Raw genomic sequence first — 14,535 nt, forward strand, 5'->3', positions numbered from 1 at the left:
AAACTGAAATTATGGATGTTTACTTATTAGTTGTCTTCTGGGTTCAAAGGTGATGCAGTCCTGGTTGGCAGCACATAAACCGTGTGTTACATATTGCAGACATTTTTCACAGCGGTGACTTTGACACATCATCACAACAACAATCATCTCGGCTGAACATTTGTTTATGTTTTTGATCACATCTGTACATCGTATGAAGTAAAAGCTTTGATTTGGTGGTTTTACGGATTACTGCTGCAGCTTTCCTTTACTGGCGGAAGATTTCTAAAACTCTTAATGGGTCTTCAACAAGCAAATAGCTGCAGTGTGTGGAAATGATGCGGGCATTATGGGAGCAGTCGGGGGGCGTTACAGGCTCAATAATGTAATATGTAAAATGGAAGAGTGATTTTGTGGATTTTAAACTGATTACAGACGAGTTTACAGATATTGCAGACAAATCTTTGGGCCCTGAAAACCTTTAATTCAATTAGCAACGAAGCTCGACATGATGATCTTGTAGAGTTGCAGCTTCAGTTTAGAGGTTTCAGTCTGTGCTGTTTTGTGCGAAATTAGATTTACTGAATAAATAAATTTAAAAAAACGATTCGACTGATTGTTTCTTTCGTCGTGAATATGTCACGTGTTAAAGAAATATTAACATAACACGTGAAACCAAGATTGCAGGAGATTAAATATTAAAAGAGTTGAAGACCAACTAATTTAGCCAATAAATTAGAGAGAAATAAAACTTTATTGCGGGTTTTAAACTTTAATTTGTGTTTCGGAGGATGGATCTTAACTATGAAATCCATCTGTGAAATGATTGTTTAACATTCGAGCAAAACATCGGATAGAGATTCCAGACACATTCTTCTACAGGACAACTTTCACATTATTATTATTATTATTTTTTCTTTTTCTATAGCTTCATGACATCTCTCAGCAACATTTCTTTATGTTTTAAACCTTGCCAGGTCAACATTAAGAATAAATGCTGTCGTAAACATACAGTCCAATCACGGCCTCCTGTTTCCTGCCATGTCTTCGGTAAAGCATCACTGCAGAGTGTGTAAAAACACAAGGGAGCCAGTTCACATAAAATAACAAAATCTCGGTGGCACGGGTTATTAATGAGTGTAAATAACAAGAAAATATCAAATTTAATCTTGCGGCAATAAAAAAAAAAAAAAAAAAGAGGAGGATTTGCAATATCTTCCTCAAGGAAGATAGATTAGATTCATATTCATTCGTTCTTCTAGTCATGAAACATTTATTTTTAGGTCTTTATGTAGTCGTGGGATCAGTTTTTCTATTTCAGTGATATTTCACTGTTTAGTGTATAGATGTTGTTTTTCCTATAAATTCAGGAAACGTTTAAAACCGAAAAAAAGAAGAAAAGAAGTGTGAATGGAAAACCAGAGCAAAAACAAAGGGCAGTGAGTCTCAGGACAGTGACAGACGGACAAAAATAGCTCAGGAGGACTGGCAGCAGACTCGAACTGCCAGTCAGTGACCAGCTTCCTTCAAACCCTCGCTGGAGAGAATTATTACTGAAGCTGGTTTGCTCTGTCAATCCGCCAGCAATTCAGTCTACAAGCCCTTTGATATCTTCGGCACAAAGCTGCTATATTCCAATTTGATATTGTTTACTGCAGATGAAAAGAAATGCGCATTCCACATAAATTAATGAGGCACTTGAGGAAAAGAATGCAAAATAATACTTTATTATATTATTTTCAGCAGGTCTGACGACGAAAGGAGGAAAGCCTCCACACGATCTGATTCAGTGACACAAAAACATTCTTTAATCTTCCAATTTCTCATTTTTAAGCCAACTATCTATTAAGATGTGTTGCGGCTGCGTGGACTAAAAGTAGCAAGTCTGCATAAAGTGGAAGTCAGACCTGACATACTGTTTTAATTTGATAAATGATGTCTAACAGCGAGAGTGGGGGGCACCTTGTCAAATAATATTTAAATGCATGAATATAAAGACTCACATTTTCTGTATGAATGCAAACAGTTCAGCTTGAATTAAGAGGCTTTCAGCAGCTCAGTGGAAGAAGACGTTTTCAGAGCCTTTACTAAAAGTTCTCCATTGAAAATGTAGCAAAAAAAAAGTGTATGTAAAAATAATCAGGTAATGTACTTAATGTTATTTTGTATAGGACTGCAACTAACTTTTTTAAAAAAAATTCTTTTATATATATATATATAAAAGCACCAATGTGATTATTTTTGCATTTTGCCAAAGCTCAAGATAAAGTTAGTTTTCTTTTCTGTTGGTGAAAAACTAATATATTCAGTTTAATATCTTAGAAGAGAAAGAAGACCCGCAAATATTCACAGTTGTGAGTTGCATCCAGTCGATTTTCTTTTGCGGCCTGAGCAGAAGCACTAGAGGTTCTGTGCGCTTTGAGCTAAAAGCCAACGTCAACACGGCGACCGGCTGGCGCTCGGAACGGGTCACGTCCGTCGGGGGGGGTGTCGGTGGTTCTGTCTGTTTTGGTTGTTTTTTTTTGTCATAAAGGAAACTGTTGGGACAAAAAAATAAATACATGATGCTGACACTCGGTGAAAGATGAAACGATCAAAGTGACTTCAGTTCATCTTTCAGGGAATCACGAATGTCTGTAGTTTTGTCATAAATAAAACTGCTGGACAAAAAAAAAAAAAAAACTAAAAACTGCTTCTGTCACTCTGTAAAAGATGAAGCAATCAAAGTTACTTCAGTTCATCTTCAGGGGATCACGAATGTCTGTAGTTTTGTCATAAATAAAACTGCTGGACAAAAAAAAAAAACTAAAAACTGCTTCTGTCACTCTGTAAAAGATGAAGCAATCAAAGTTACTTCAGTTCATCTTCAGGGGATCACGAATGTCTGTAGTTTTGTCATAAATAAAACTGCTGGACAAAAAAAAAAACAACTAAAAACTGCTTCTGCCACTCTGTAAAAGATGAAGCAATCAAAGTTACTTCAGTTCATCTTCAGGGGATCACGAATGTCTGTAGTTTTGTCATAAATAAAACTGCTGGACAAAAAAAAAACAACTAAAAACTGCTTCTGCCACTCTGTAAAAGATGAAGCAATCAAAGTTACTTCAGTTCATCTTCAGGGGATCACGAATGTCTGTAGTTTTGTCATAAATAAAACTGCTGGACAAAAAAAAAAAAAAAAAAAACTAAAAACTGTTTCTGCCACTCTGTAAAAGATGAAGCAATCAAAGTTACTTCAGTTCATCTTCAGGGGACCACAAATGTCTGTAGTTTTGTCATAAATAAAACTGCTGGACAAAAAAAACAACAACTAAAAACTGTTTCTGCCACTCTGTAAAAGATGAAGCAATCAAAGTTACTTCAGTTCATCTTCAGGGGATCACGAATGTCTGTAGTTTTGTCATAAATAAAACTGCTGGACAAAAAAACAACAACTAAAAACTGTTTCTGTCACTCTGTATAAGATGAAGCAATCACAGTTACTTCAGTTCATCTTCAGGGGATCACGAATGTCTGTAATTTTGTCACTTTTATTTTGTCAAATAAAACTACCGGCCTCCCCCCCCCCAAAAAAAAAAAAAGTTTCTGGCACTCAGTAAAAGATCAAGAAATCCAGTTTCGAGTTTATCTTCAGGGGAGCACGAATATCTGAAATTGATATTTTATTTGAAGTTAAACAACTAAAAGCCATTTTTAAGTCGACTGCGAGAAAAGAGCGGCCGGGCCCGATTCGAAAGAATCCGAGACACAGATGTGAACAGTACTAAAGCAAAGTTTATTAGAATAAACAAAGAAAACATCACAGAGACAAAATAGCTATAAATCTATCGTTTTCCTCAATTGTCATGTTTGTTTCTCGTACAGCATGTTGACTCCGGACTTCGGTAATAAACTCGTAAAGTGTAAATCGGTCAGATTCTAACTGTGGCTGTGTGTGGAGGAGCGGCGGACCTTCAACCTGTGACGCTCACATATATCCCAGAGAACGGTTTTGGTGAGGAAAACCTCAAAGAGCTTTTCCCACTTGTAGTCAAACATTACTCCACACGGACGCAAACACACACGCACACGCACACGCACACGCTCGTAACACGCTCGGACCAACGTCTCTCACTTTGGTCTTTCTATTGTCCAAAACAGGATGCTACGCACTTCCCCATGGAGACTAAATGAAGGGCGCTACGCTCGTCCTTGCAGCGTCTTCGGGGCCTCGACGGGTGACCGGTCAGATAGAAGTCTGAAGGACGAACATGCACACGCTGTTTATTTATAATTATTTACAGATCTGACAAAAACAAACAAACAAACAAACAAAAACAAACCCAAACGGTTCCCTTCCGCGTCACACTGAGCATCGTTTCCTCATCGGGGGGGGGGGGGGGAGGAAGGGAGGAAGGGAGGGAGGGGGAGGGTGGGGGAGCGGTGTCGGCGGGGCGAGACTAGTGGATCCTCGTCAGCTCCTCTACGATTTTAATCACCTCGTCCACTGTGGCTTCACGCTTCATGCCGCTGCCGTCATCGATCTGCAATCGAACGAGACCAACGGAGAGACAAAACGTCAGCATCACACAACGCGCGCGAGAGGAGGGAGGCACGCCTTTATTCAAATCGCTTTTTTTTTTTTATTTGGTTTTACTTATTTTTTTTTACCCGATTTAGCTTTTTTTAAAAAAAATTTTTTTAGTTGTTTTCAGGTCAAATAATTAGATTATAAACTCACGGGAATCTTTCATTTTCACAGGTTACGGATTACATCCTTTTTTCCCCCAAATGGCTGCATTTTATCTGTATTTTAGTCCAGTTTATGAAAATCAGGAGGGGCGGGGGGTCAAAAATGCCTCAAGAGATCACAGAATGCTTCTAAAAACTGTGGTCAGAGGTTAAAAGTTGACCTCAAGATTGTGACAAACCAATATATTATCATATTTGCAGGTTGAGGCTGGAGCGCCTCGCTCGGTTTTCCTATTTTCGAGCATAATCCATCAATCCAGTAAAAAAAAAAATCTATTAATACGCTAAACCACTTTTATGCAGAAATGTCAAACGTTTGCCGGCTTCGTGTTCTGAAATGTGAGATTGCGAGGCTTTCTCCTGTATTAATATTACTATCGATTAAATGTGTTTGAATTCTGGGTTCTTGTTTGGACAAAGCTTCGCGTCTGACCTGTGAAGTCGTGAATCAGAAGTCGGATTTACACGATTCGTTATTTGAAATGTGCATATTTTCATTTGCGCAGCGATGCGAGTGAACAACTGACGCTGCGACGTGTTTAATTTTTAAAGGAGAGGATCTTGGCTTCAGACGCGAGTCCCCTGGCAAAGAAAGCATCTGAACATTTTGGACCGAGCCGCTCCGGAGAGGGAAAACGAGGACCAGCCTTTGTTTTTGAGCTAAAAGCGATTTTTTTGTGTTTTGTTGTTGTTGTATTTTTAAAGGCAGTGAGAGTAAAGCAACACAAAGCAGAATATTGTTATTTGTTCCGCTGCCAAAAAGTGATTTTGCCACCTGTTCTGCCACGAGCATTATTCCCAGAACCGGCTCGCGGAGCGAAGGAGCCGCTAATAAAACCCTCCGGGGTCTTTCGAAGTTCAACAATGCCGCGCGCCAGATGACAACGCCGCGATACCTTGTTGTCTTGGAGCCAGAAGGGACCATATTTGGGGATACGACTGAGAAGCCGAGGCCACTACCGGAAAGCCCGACCGCATCCCGGGCGGGTCATGTAATCAGGCACGTCCCCAAACACGCCTCTCTTTGACGCCTCGCATCCAATTCGTGATGGAATCGTTTTCAGAAGGACCGCCAGGACAGAAGGAGTGAATTTTAGCTCGTGACACCGTAGCGACTCGTCGGAAACGTTTATTGACTAAGACGAGTTGGCGCTTTTTATTTCTTTTTGAATGGGTGTCTGTGGAGGCAGCCCCCTGGTGGCTCTCGGCGGTGTTGCACTTTAAAGGCTTCACTTTTCAGTGAAAAGTCCACGTCCAGTTTTATATACAGCCTGCGGTCTCCTCAAACTCAGCGCCGTTTTGGTAACCCTAACGACTCAGGCCGGATATATATATATATATATATATATATATATATATATATATCCGCTCTTAACAAACGCCTTCGCACGACGAGCGTTCCCGGGACGCGCGCGAGAGGTTCGTGAGAAACTGACGGAAAACGTTCACCGGAGGTCACGAAGGTGGCAAGACGCTCAACAAACGAGCAGACGTCGGGAGGGAGGGAGGGAGGGAGGCGAGCGCCTACCTGCAGGGTGCTGACCACCTCCTGCATCTTCGCCCGGCCGAGATCCAAGAAGCTCTCGATCAGGTCGCCGTCGATGAACCCCGTGGCCTGCTCCGTCTTGCGCTCCGTGTGGAAGGACCTCCAGGTGCGGCCGAGTCAAGGGGGAAAATCGATACAAAAAGCCGCTGCCTCGCCTGAGGACGGCAGCCGAGGTACAGTAACATATTTCACCTCGGGCGCAGTCAACAAATATTCAGGAAGATGTGAAGGAAGTCTAATACGAGCAGCGGGAGATGAGGCGGCTGGTGTTTGCAAGGAAAGCAAAACAAACAACAATAATAAAAAAAAAAAAAAAAAAGGTGCTCCGTCTGTCGGGGCGGTGCTGTTGAACCAAACAACCGGAGTGTAAACTGCAGCTCGAGTTTGTAGATTGTGAAAACTATATATAAAAAAATAATAATAATAATTTTAATAGTGGAAGAATAATAACAAAAATTAAAATCATTTGGAGTTCAGGGGCAAATCACCTTTAATTATTCCGTTTTTAACATATCAGTTTCTCTGATTTATCATTGTAGGGGTCAAACAAAGCCGCGACTTTACAATTATTATTATTATTATTATTATTATTATATTGACAATTTCATCTTGTCAGTAAGTTAACACGAGCCGAGTTCCCAGACTGCATTCAACAGCGAAGGGAACGGAACCTTTGAGCGACAGTCGGTGCAGCCGGGCTGAGAAAATGCCTCCGAAGCTTAAAATGATCTCTTCAAACATACTTCTTTGTTTGTCCGGAGATTTAAATCCTAAATGGTTTTAGGCAACTATCACGGAAGATTTAAAGATACCGGAAGAAATTGGGGGGGAATTTTTTAATTTTTTTTTCCAAACTAGAAGCAGCTGAAATGAATAGTGATCTTTGCTTAAAATATGCCACTTTAATTAAACGATCGTCAAGATAATTGATCCGTCAATCAACTGACCTCTAAATGGGCTAAAAGTTTCAGCTCTGCACACACATCGTTTGATGAAATCGCACGGCAGAATGGCCACGTACATGTCGTAAAAAGTTCTGTGAAACACCTTTTTAATTCAATTAAAGCAGCTGCCGTTGCTTCCCGGCTTCCCGCGCGGACGTATGAATATCGAAAAGGATATAAGCTGTGCTCGATCTTGCCCACGCTCTTGATGACCTTGTTGAGGCGGTTCTGCAGGTCCAACAGGAGGCTGTACCAGCCCTCGGACAGGGACGTCACCAGACCTAACGCGCAAACACACACACACACGCACACGCACACACACACACACACACACACACACACACACACACACACACACACACACACATTTCAGTCAACATGTTTTGAGGCATAAAAGATTTGCACCTGACCGCAGCAGATGGTTTAAAAAAAGAAGAAGAAGAAGAAGAAAAAAAAAAGAAAAAAAAAGGAAGGCGTTCATTTCGCGGTTCATTTCAGAACTCGCAACAGCTTTCCGATAAATAAGTGAAAGGATCATTAGCGTGAGCGCAATCCTACTAATGCGAGCTTCGCGCTTGTATGCCGGGACTACGTTGGGAGTAAAATAGCATGATTTCGATCCCTCAATAATTGACGACATTTCCAAAACGTCTCATTTGGAGCATTTCTTCGCCGTCGATCTCTTAAAAGGGCTTCGGGGGAGCCGGGGTCTCTCCCTCTGTGCTAAAGAATTAAAGCCGTGTGACGTCGAGTGCATTATCCCGATGCTCTGAGGAAGTGATCCGCACTCAGACTGACAGCGCACAAAAAAAAAAAAAAAAAAACAGGCAAACTTGAGAACAAAGAGTTTCAGTGATTTGTAATGCCGAGCTTGTTTCTCTGAATTTGAAGCGACGAAAGTGTTTTGGGACAAAGTGCCGGCAGCAGTCTGCTGGAAAGCAGCGCTGCAAGTGATCATTATTATCATTAATTAATGGATTGATTTGTATTTTTGATTGGTTGGCTTCCATTGTTTTGTCTATAAAAAAAATGTCCCAAAACACTGAAAAATATCTAAATTGATTAGTTTTTTCTGTCAGATTGTTAATTCAATTTAAGATTTTTTTTTTTCTTAATTTTGTTTTTTTTTAGGCACTTAAGTTTTAATAATCTTATTTTCTTTCTTTCTTTGTAGCCATTTCCTTCTGTATTATTCATCTCTGCTCAGTTCATTATCATCCTTTGTTGCAAAAAAAAAAAAAAAAAAATCAAGGCTAATCAAAAGAAAAACTTTTATAGCCTCGAATAAAGCTTTCATAATTCACGGAAGTGGAAATGTTTGACGTGTATTGATGAAAGCAGAGTGGAATGGAAACATCGGACATTTTGGATTAGTGCACCGAAGGTTGGGCTCCATTGAAGAGAGAAAATAGAAGCGGAGGGGGGGGAAAAAAAAAACCCCGTCAGAGGAGAGCTTCCCACATCGATTTCATTCTCGAGAGGTCGGACACTCTTAAACGTTACGTCATGTCGGTGCAACTTTCCAATAAGACCCGACTGGAGAACTGCAGCTAAAAAAAACAACAACAACAAAAAAAAAACCTGTTTATCTTGATGCGCTGCAGAAGTAAATGGAAACACATCAATCTGAATTTTTTTTTTTTTTGGAGGGTGGGGGGGGGGCAATTTTTCAAGAAAAACTCAGTTCAAAAGGTGAATATTGCCCTTCTTATATTTTAAAAGATTTTCAGAAGGTCTCTTAGGCCGCTATTACTTCGAGGTTGTAACTCTTATGTTGGAAATGGTCCGACACTAATATCCCGGTAGCGGCGAGGCTCCTGACCGGTGAGCATCCATCCTCGCATCGGGCAGTTCAGTCGAGAATTGATTTTAAAATTCCGTTTGTTTGTGCATTAGTGCTTAAATGGTGAAGCACTAATAATCTAGCTGACCTGTTTGCACCCTTTTAGACAAAAGCCGCCTCCTCAGGTCACTGGACAGCAGCGTTCAGTGATTCCTGCATCCACGCCGGGCCTCTTCACTACCCGTGTTCTAGATCAGTCTAGATTTGTATTTTTCTTGTGTTGTTTTAGCCTAATTTTTTGTTTTGTTTTGTTTTTAATGCCTGTTTTATTGCTGCTTTATTGCGGGTCTAATGGCCTAATTGTTTCAAGTCTATTTGATGGTTTTAGTTCTGTTTGATGTTGTGCAGCCCTTTGGTCGCCCTTTGGTCGTATCGAAATGCGTTTTAAAAATAAGCCGACTTGACTTTTGTCCAACTAAGAGTCAAAAACCTGCAAAATCAACAACTAACAACTGATGACAGTTATATGAAACAAGAGAAAAGGATGACCTCTTTACAACTAAGATGCTGGAACCGTAGATGGTTTAGCAAAGATTATTTGAACAATTTATGATTATTTTTCTGTGGACGGACATAATTGATTAATTAACTGATTGTTTCAGTTCTCAATTACGAGCAACAAGTGACCACTTTAATAACATTAAAAACCAAATGTAAATATCGAATTAAATTTCTAATTAAAGACATCTTTCAAAAGCTTTGAGTTCAGATCAAATAATTTGAGATCAGGTCACATTTTGACAGAAATCATGGACTCTTCCCCTTCTACTATCAGTATTCCCATCACGCCAAGGACAGACCAAAACAAGTTTATCAGAAGTTTGTCCACGTGTTCGTTGGATTTTTGAGTGAGATAATCTTGTGGCCTTACAGCTTCTACCCAGAAACATTCAATATATCAACCCGTCTTCCGGAGCGATAAGACCAGCAGAGTATCTGTCTTCATTACACGCCGCAGCTCATTTTGGTTTGTGAGCTGCTGTGGAGAGTTTTTACCGGAAACGTACGACGCCGCTTCTCATTTCCTGTTTAAACTTTCCTCTGGGACTTTTTTTTTTTTTTTTTTTTAAAAAGAATCACAAAAGGTGTCGAGGCGAAATAATGTGCGGCGTGGCGTGTTGGTGCTCGGGGAGCGCCGGGCCCAGATTACTGATGTGTCCAAATGATGCGCACTCTCTGCTTTTCATCTCTGCCTTCATTACTGTCAGGCTGAAAGTTACTCGTTTAAATCCGAGTAATGAGGTGTAAAGCCGTGATTTGTTTTTTTTTCTGCCCTTCTGAAATTAGTTTCGAGGAAATGGTTTTGACAGACATTTGTTTGCTCTCTAATTGGTGCGGTGCAGTGCTGCGGTCATTTACTGAATGAATGTCAACTTTCTGTGAGATTTTTCAAAGGACTTTGCTATCAAATACAACGCGTGTTGAAATTGTTCACTGGGGACTGTTAAGTGGATTTTCTGTTGTCACTGATCTTTTTTTTTTTTTTTTTTTTTAATCAAAAGTAAAACTACTAGGAAATTTAAAAGGTAAAACTAAGAATGTAAAGAATCAAATTTGGAAAATATTGAATTTCTTGGTGAAATGATTGTTTCAGACACGTACTGGACTATTTCTTCGGGTTCTGAGCCTCCAATCTGTGTCAGCCAGCTAGCAGATACTCTGGCAAGTTATTGCTGTCAGCCACGAAACAGTCCAGCATCCCGGTAAAAGTCCAAATAATAATTTGTTTTGTTTTAATGCGCACACAAAGTCCCATATGAACGCGCGATAACACTGCAAGGGGTCAACTGTCTCAATATTACTACTAAAGATGGACTTTTAAAGCAAAACTACTATTTAGAAGCGCTCTGAAGAAGCCTTATCGACAAGGTGGAAGTGTGTGTTATCTCACTGGGATTATCAAGCAGGTACCTCCCTTCACTGGCGTTTGGTCGAATTTGGCTCGCGGCACCTCGGGAAGGCTGTCATGGTGTCTAAAACGAAACCCCTCTGTACACACACCCACCCATCACCCCTAGCTATACCTGCTCTACATCTGAACTAGTAATGACCTGCGTCTACATACTTTGGCAATGCTATCTTTCCTGAAAGCCACAAGTTCATACGTGCCACAAATGACCGCCAATCCCATTCCTTCACGACCAAAACCAGAGAAAACCCTGCAAGTACGACTTGTGCCTGAAGACTTTTACACTTGAGATTCGGCACAGATGGGGGAAAAAAAAAAAAAAAAAAAAAAAGGTGATAATTAATGAATTTCAGAAGTGCTGGTAAGTAGATTTTGTTTCAGGTTTTATGCTAAGCTAACTGGGAGCTAGTTGTAACCTTACGGTAATTGAGTTGTTAAATCAATCATCGCGTCCAGCTCTCCCCAAGCAAGAAAAGTAAAACAGGTTCCCAAAATGTTGGACCTCTCCTTCGGAGAGGGCTATTTGCTGCACAAGAACGTTGACAATTAAACGCAGCAAGGATTTGACCGACAGGACTTTTTGTGCATGAATGCTCGTGCGGGTGTGTAGCCGTCCGTGCGCGTACCGATCATGCCGTTAACGGTGCCGAAGAGCACGGAGCCCTGGGTGGGCGTGGAGCTCTCGCCCAGGTTCTGCAGCACCAGCGAGCCGTGGCAGAAGACGTTCACAAACTCCCCGAGGTGGAAGACCCCCACCTCCTGCAGGTGCTGCCGCTCCTCGTCTGTGGTGGCCGCACTGACCGCGGGACGGAGACAACACAGAGAGAGAGAGAGAAGACAAACGATACCAGATGAGATGTGGGAGGACGAGCGCAAACAGAAAAGAGGGAAAAGATATTAAAAGGAAATAATTAGAAATTGTCGGGGGGGGGGGGGGGCGACGCTTGATCGATTAAGTAAATGGAAAAACAAGAGATATCAGAGGTGTCGGTGAAGGTCAGGGAATGATAGAGGGGGTAATGGATAAAAGGGTGAGAAACAGCGGAGAGTGCAACAGGAAGGGAGATGTAATACAAAACTAAAGGTCAAACGCACTGAGAGGTTCGTCCTGATGTATTAGATGGATAATAAGTGGTGGCACCGATGCAACACATTCACTGTAGCACCACATCTTTCTTGCTTCTCGCCAACATCTGTCTAATAGGGAAATGACTGAAAGGGATAAATGCAGCCGAGTAGGCTAAAAAAAAAGCTCGGTGGACAGACGGATGGTAATTCTCAAAACAAACGCGAGGACAGCGGCTGCTGCGCCACCTTCATATCAATGCTGCTGCTGCTAAAAGTGTCATGTCGTGAGAGCAGCCTCCTCTCGCGACATAACGTTGGGTTCAGTGGATGAATACTGGAGGTCATTTGGATTTGGCTGCACGGGAGCAGCTCGGGGGACTTTGATGGTTGCAGGGAAGGTCGAAGGTTTCGTGTGCAAAAAAAACAAAAACAAACGCACTCCATCGTTCATACACAAATTAAGGCTCCCGGTTGTCCTCACCTGTCCTTTTGGCAGACAAACAGGTTGAAGGCGTTCTCCGCCCCCAGGAAGTTGTCGTCATCCAGGATTTCCACGGCGCTCATCCAGTTAGGATTAAAGTCACGAGCGATCTGACACGCAAAAAAGAAAGAAATACGCGAGATGCGTCAAGGAAAGCAGGAAACAACACAGGAGAGTTGCCGGGCAAAAAAAAAAAAAAAAAAAATACAAAAAAAAAAAAGAACGAGTGCGGTTCTCGTTTCGAAATAAATACTTTATTATCTGTGAGCGGAGAAGTGCTGACCCCAAACTAATGCTAAAAGAAATACGTACAAACATGTTTCAGTAGAGGTTGTTTTTTGTTTTTGTTTTTTTTAAACGGCCTCGAAGACAAAAGGCACTCAAAAATCTGTTGTGTTCATTCGGGTTAAGTGCAGCGTTCATTGTGGGCATCGTGACGGATATCTCCGTGCTGTTCGAATATTTGAATAAATGGGAGTGTGGACTCTTAGCTCACGTCTTAGCTCATTTCACATGAAGATAATTAGTTGGCAGAGAAAAATGGCTGTCCACTCATCAACGCTGCCAGTTAAAGGAGTTGTTTGAGGAGATGGTTACCGCTCGCACGTCTGCGCATTAATCCCGAAGCCGAAGTCAGGAGATGATCCGTTTAGCTCAGCACAAAATCTGCCAACCAGCAGCTTCTAAAGCTCACTGATTAATTCGTCCGTGTTTAATCCGAACAAAAGCCTCACTGTGAAAATGAAGAGTTTATTTTAGTTTCATGTTAAGGATTTAAGGTGTTTTCACACCTTTCTTGTTTGGTCCAGATCATTGGACTTTTCAGTTTGGTCTGAACCAAAACAGAAGGCGTGAAAGGACCACGATCGGGACCAAAGGGACACGATCTGGATTCAACTGAACCATGAATCGGTTTGTTTGCGGTGTAAAAAAAACAAAACAAACAGGACGTTTATATGTCATGTGAAGTTCTTTAGTGTGCGCACAAAATCACAACGTGAAACCAAAACTAACCGAATCAAACGTATTGGAACAAAACCATGAAAACACTCTTATAAATCTTATAGGTCATTATAAATCCAACCTAACTAATATATATATATATATTTTTTTTATTTAGACTGAACAAACAAGGCTTTCCCGTCTCTATGCCGAGCTAACTGATTGCTGACTTTGACTTTCATATTTATCCGGCCGATGTGAGAGTGCTGTCGATCTGCTCCTCTAACTCGCTGCTATAACCACATAAATCTTTTCCCCAAAATTCAGTTTTTTTTTTTTATTTGTCATTTTGGTGTTTATTTCATATATTTTGGTGACTGAACTTATAAAGTTGTGGCATTTTCCAAAGTGAGATTTTAGTCAGTGGAATATTGACTCTTCTAGCTCTGTTTTTGGTCTCTACCATCTCCTGAGGTAAATATTGGCTCTTCAGCTGCTAAGCGCTCCCCTATTCACAAATACAACGTTTGCAAACGTTGTGCGTGACCAGGTAGTGCGCAGCGCATTTTGAGATCTTTTTTTTCTTCTAAAAACTGCGGGCTGCTGCATCCGGAAACGACGCTGATAAGAGCAGTGTGAGTGAAGAATGAAGCTGCAGGCAGAGAAACCAAAACAATCAGAGAAAATGAAAGATTCTCTGATGTCCCACACAGCTTTCAGAGGGGGAACTGCAGATACAGTGTATGGGTGACAATAGCTTTTTCACTTGCCTCGTGATCCACCGTCAATCTAAACACATTGATCACAGCCGCTTTGGATTGTAAGAGCACGGCGTTTTCAATCTAAAAGTTTTGAGGCACTTTATCGTCTCTTTTGTTTCTGAATAAATTCCTTCTGGTCTCCCGCCGTTATTAAGCTGAGCATCACACCGCAGCATGCGTGCAACGCGGTGCGTGACTCGTTGTCAGGTCTCTTCATCTTTCTGCCACAAATCGATTTCAACACTCCGCTCTTCAAAAGGCTGGGAGGTACACGTCAACGCTTGGTAGAGAGAAAAAGCAACAACATTTACACCCCAAAGAGAAGCTAAAA

General features: G+C 41.3%; 1 protein-coding gene across 1 annotated transcript in view; it reads right to left on the reverse strand.

Moving 5' to 3' along the window:
* Window positions 1-3,735: 3,735 nt before the first annotated feature.
* Window positions 3,736-14,535, reverse strand: part of ddb1 (damage-specific DNA binding protein 1) — a 48,500-nt gene continuing 37,700 nt past the window's right edge. The window contains exons 23-27 of the mRNA XM_069719863.1: window positions 12,502-12,611; window positions 11,579-11,748; window positions 7,379-7,481; window positions 6,239-6,362; window positions 3,736-4,502 (exon numbers count right to left, since the gene is read on the reverse strand). Coding sequence (XP_069575964.1) covers window positions 4,419-4,502; window positions 6,239-6,362; window positions 7,379-7,481; window positions 11,579-11,748; window positions 12,502-12,611 — 591 coding nt within the window. The 3' untranslated portion in view covers window positions 3,736-4,418. The remainder of the gene's footprint in view (window positions 4,503-6,238; window positions 6,363-7,378; window positions 7,482-11,578; window positions 11,749-12,501; window positions 12,612-14,535) is intronic.

Source organism: Brachyistius frenatus, unplaced genomic scaffold, assembly GCF_029030835.1.
Source record: "Brachyistius frenatus isolate BFR_SWC_R1_liver_20210118 unplaced genomic scaffold, ASM2903083v1 Contig_226, whole genome shotgun sequence".
In the NCBI taxonomy this organism is placed as follows: Eukaryota; Metazoa; Chordata; class Actinopteri; family Embiotocidae; genus Brachyistius; species Brachyistius frenatus.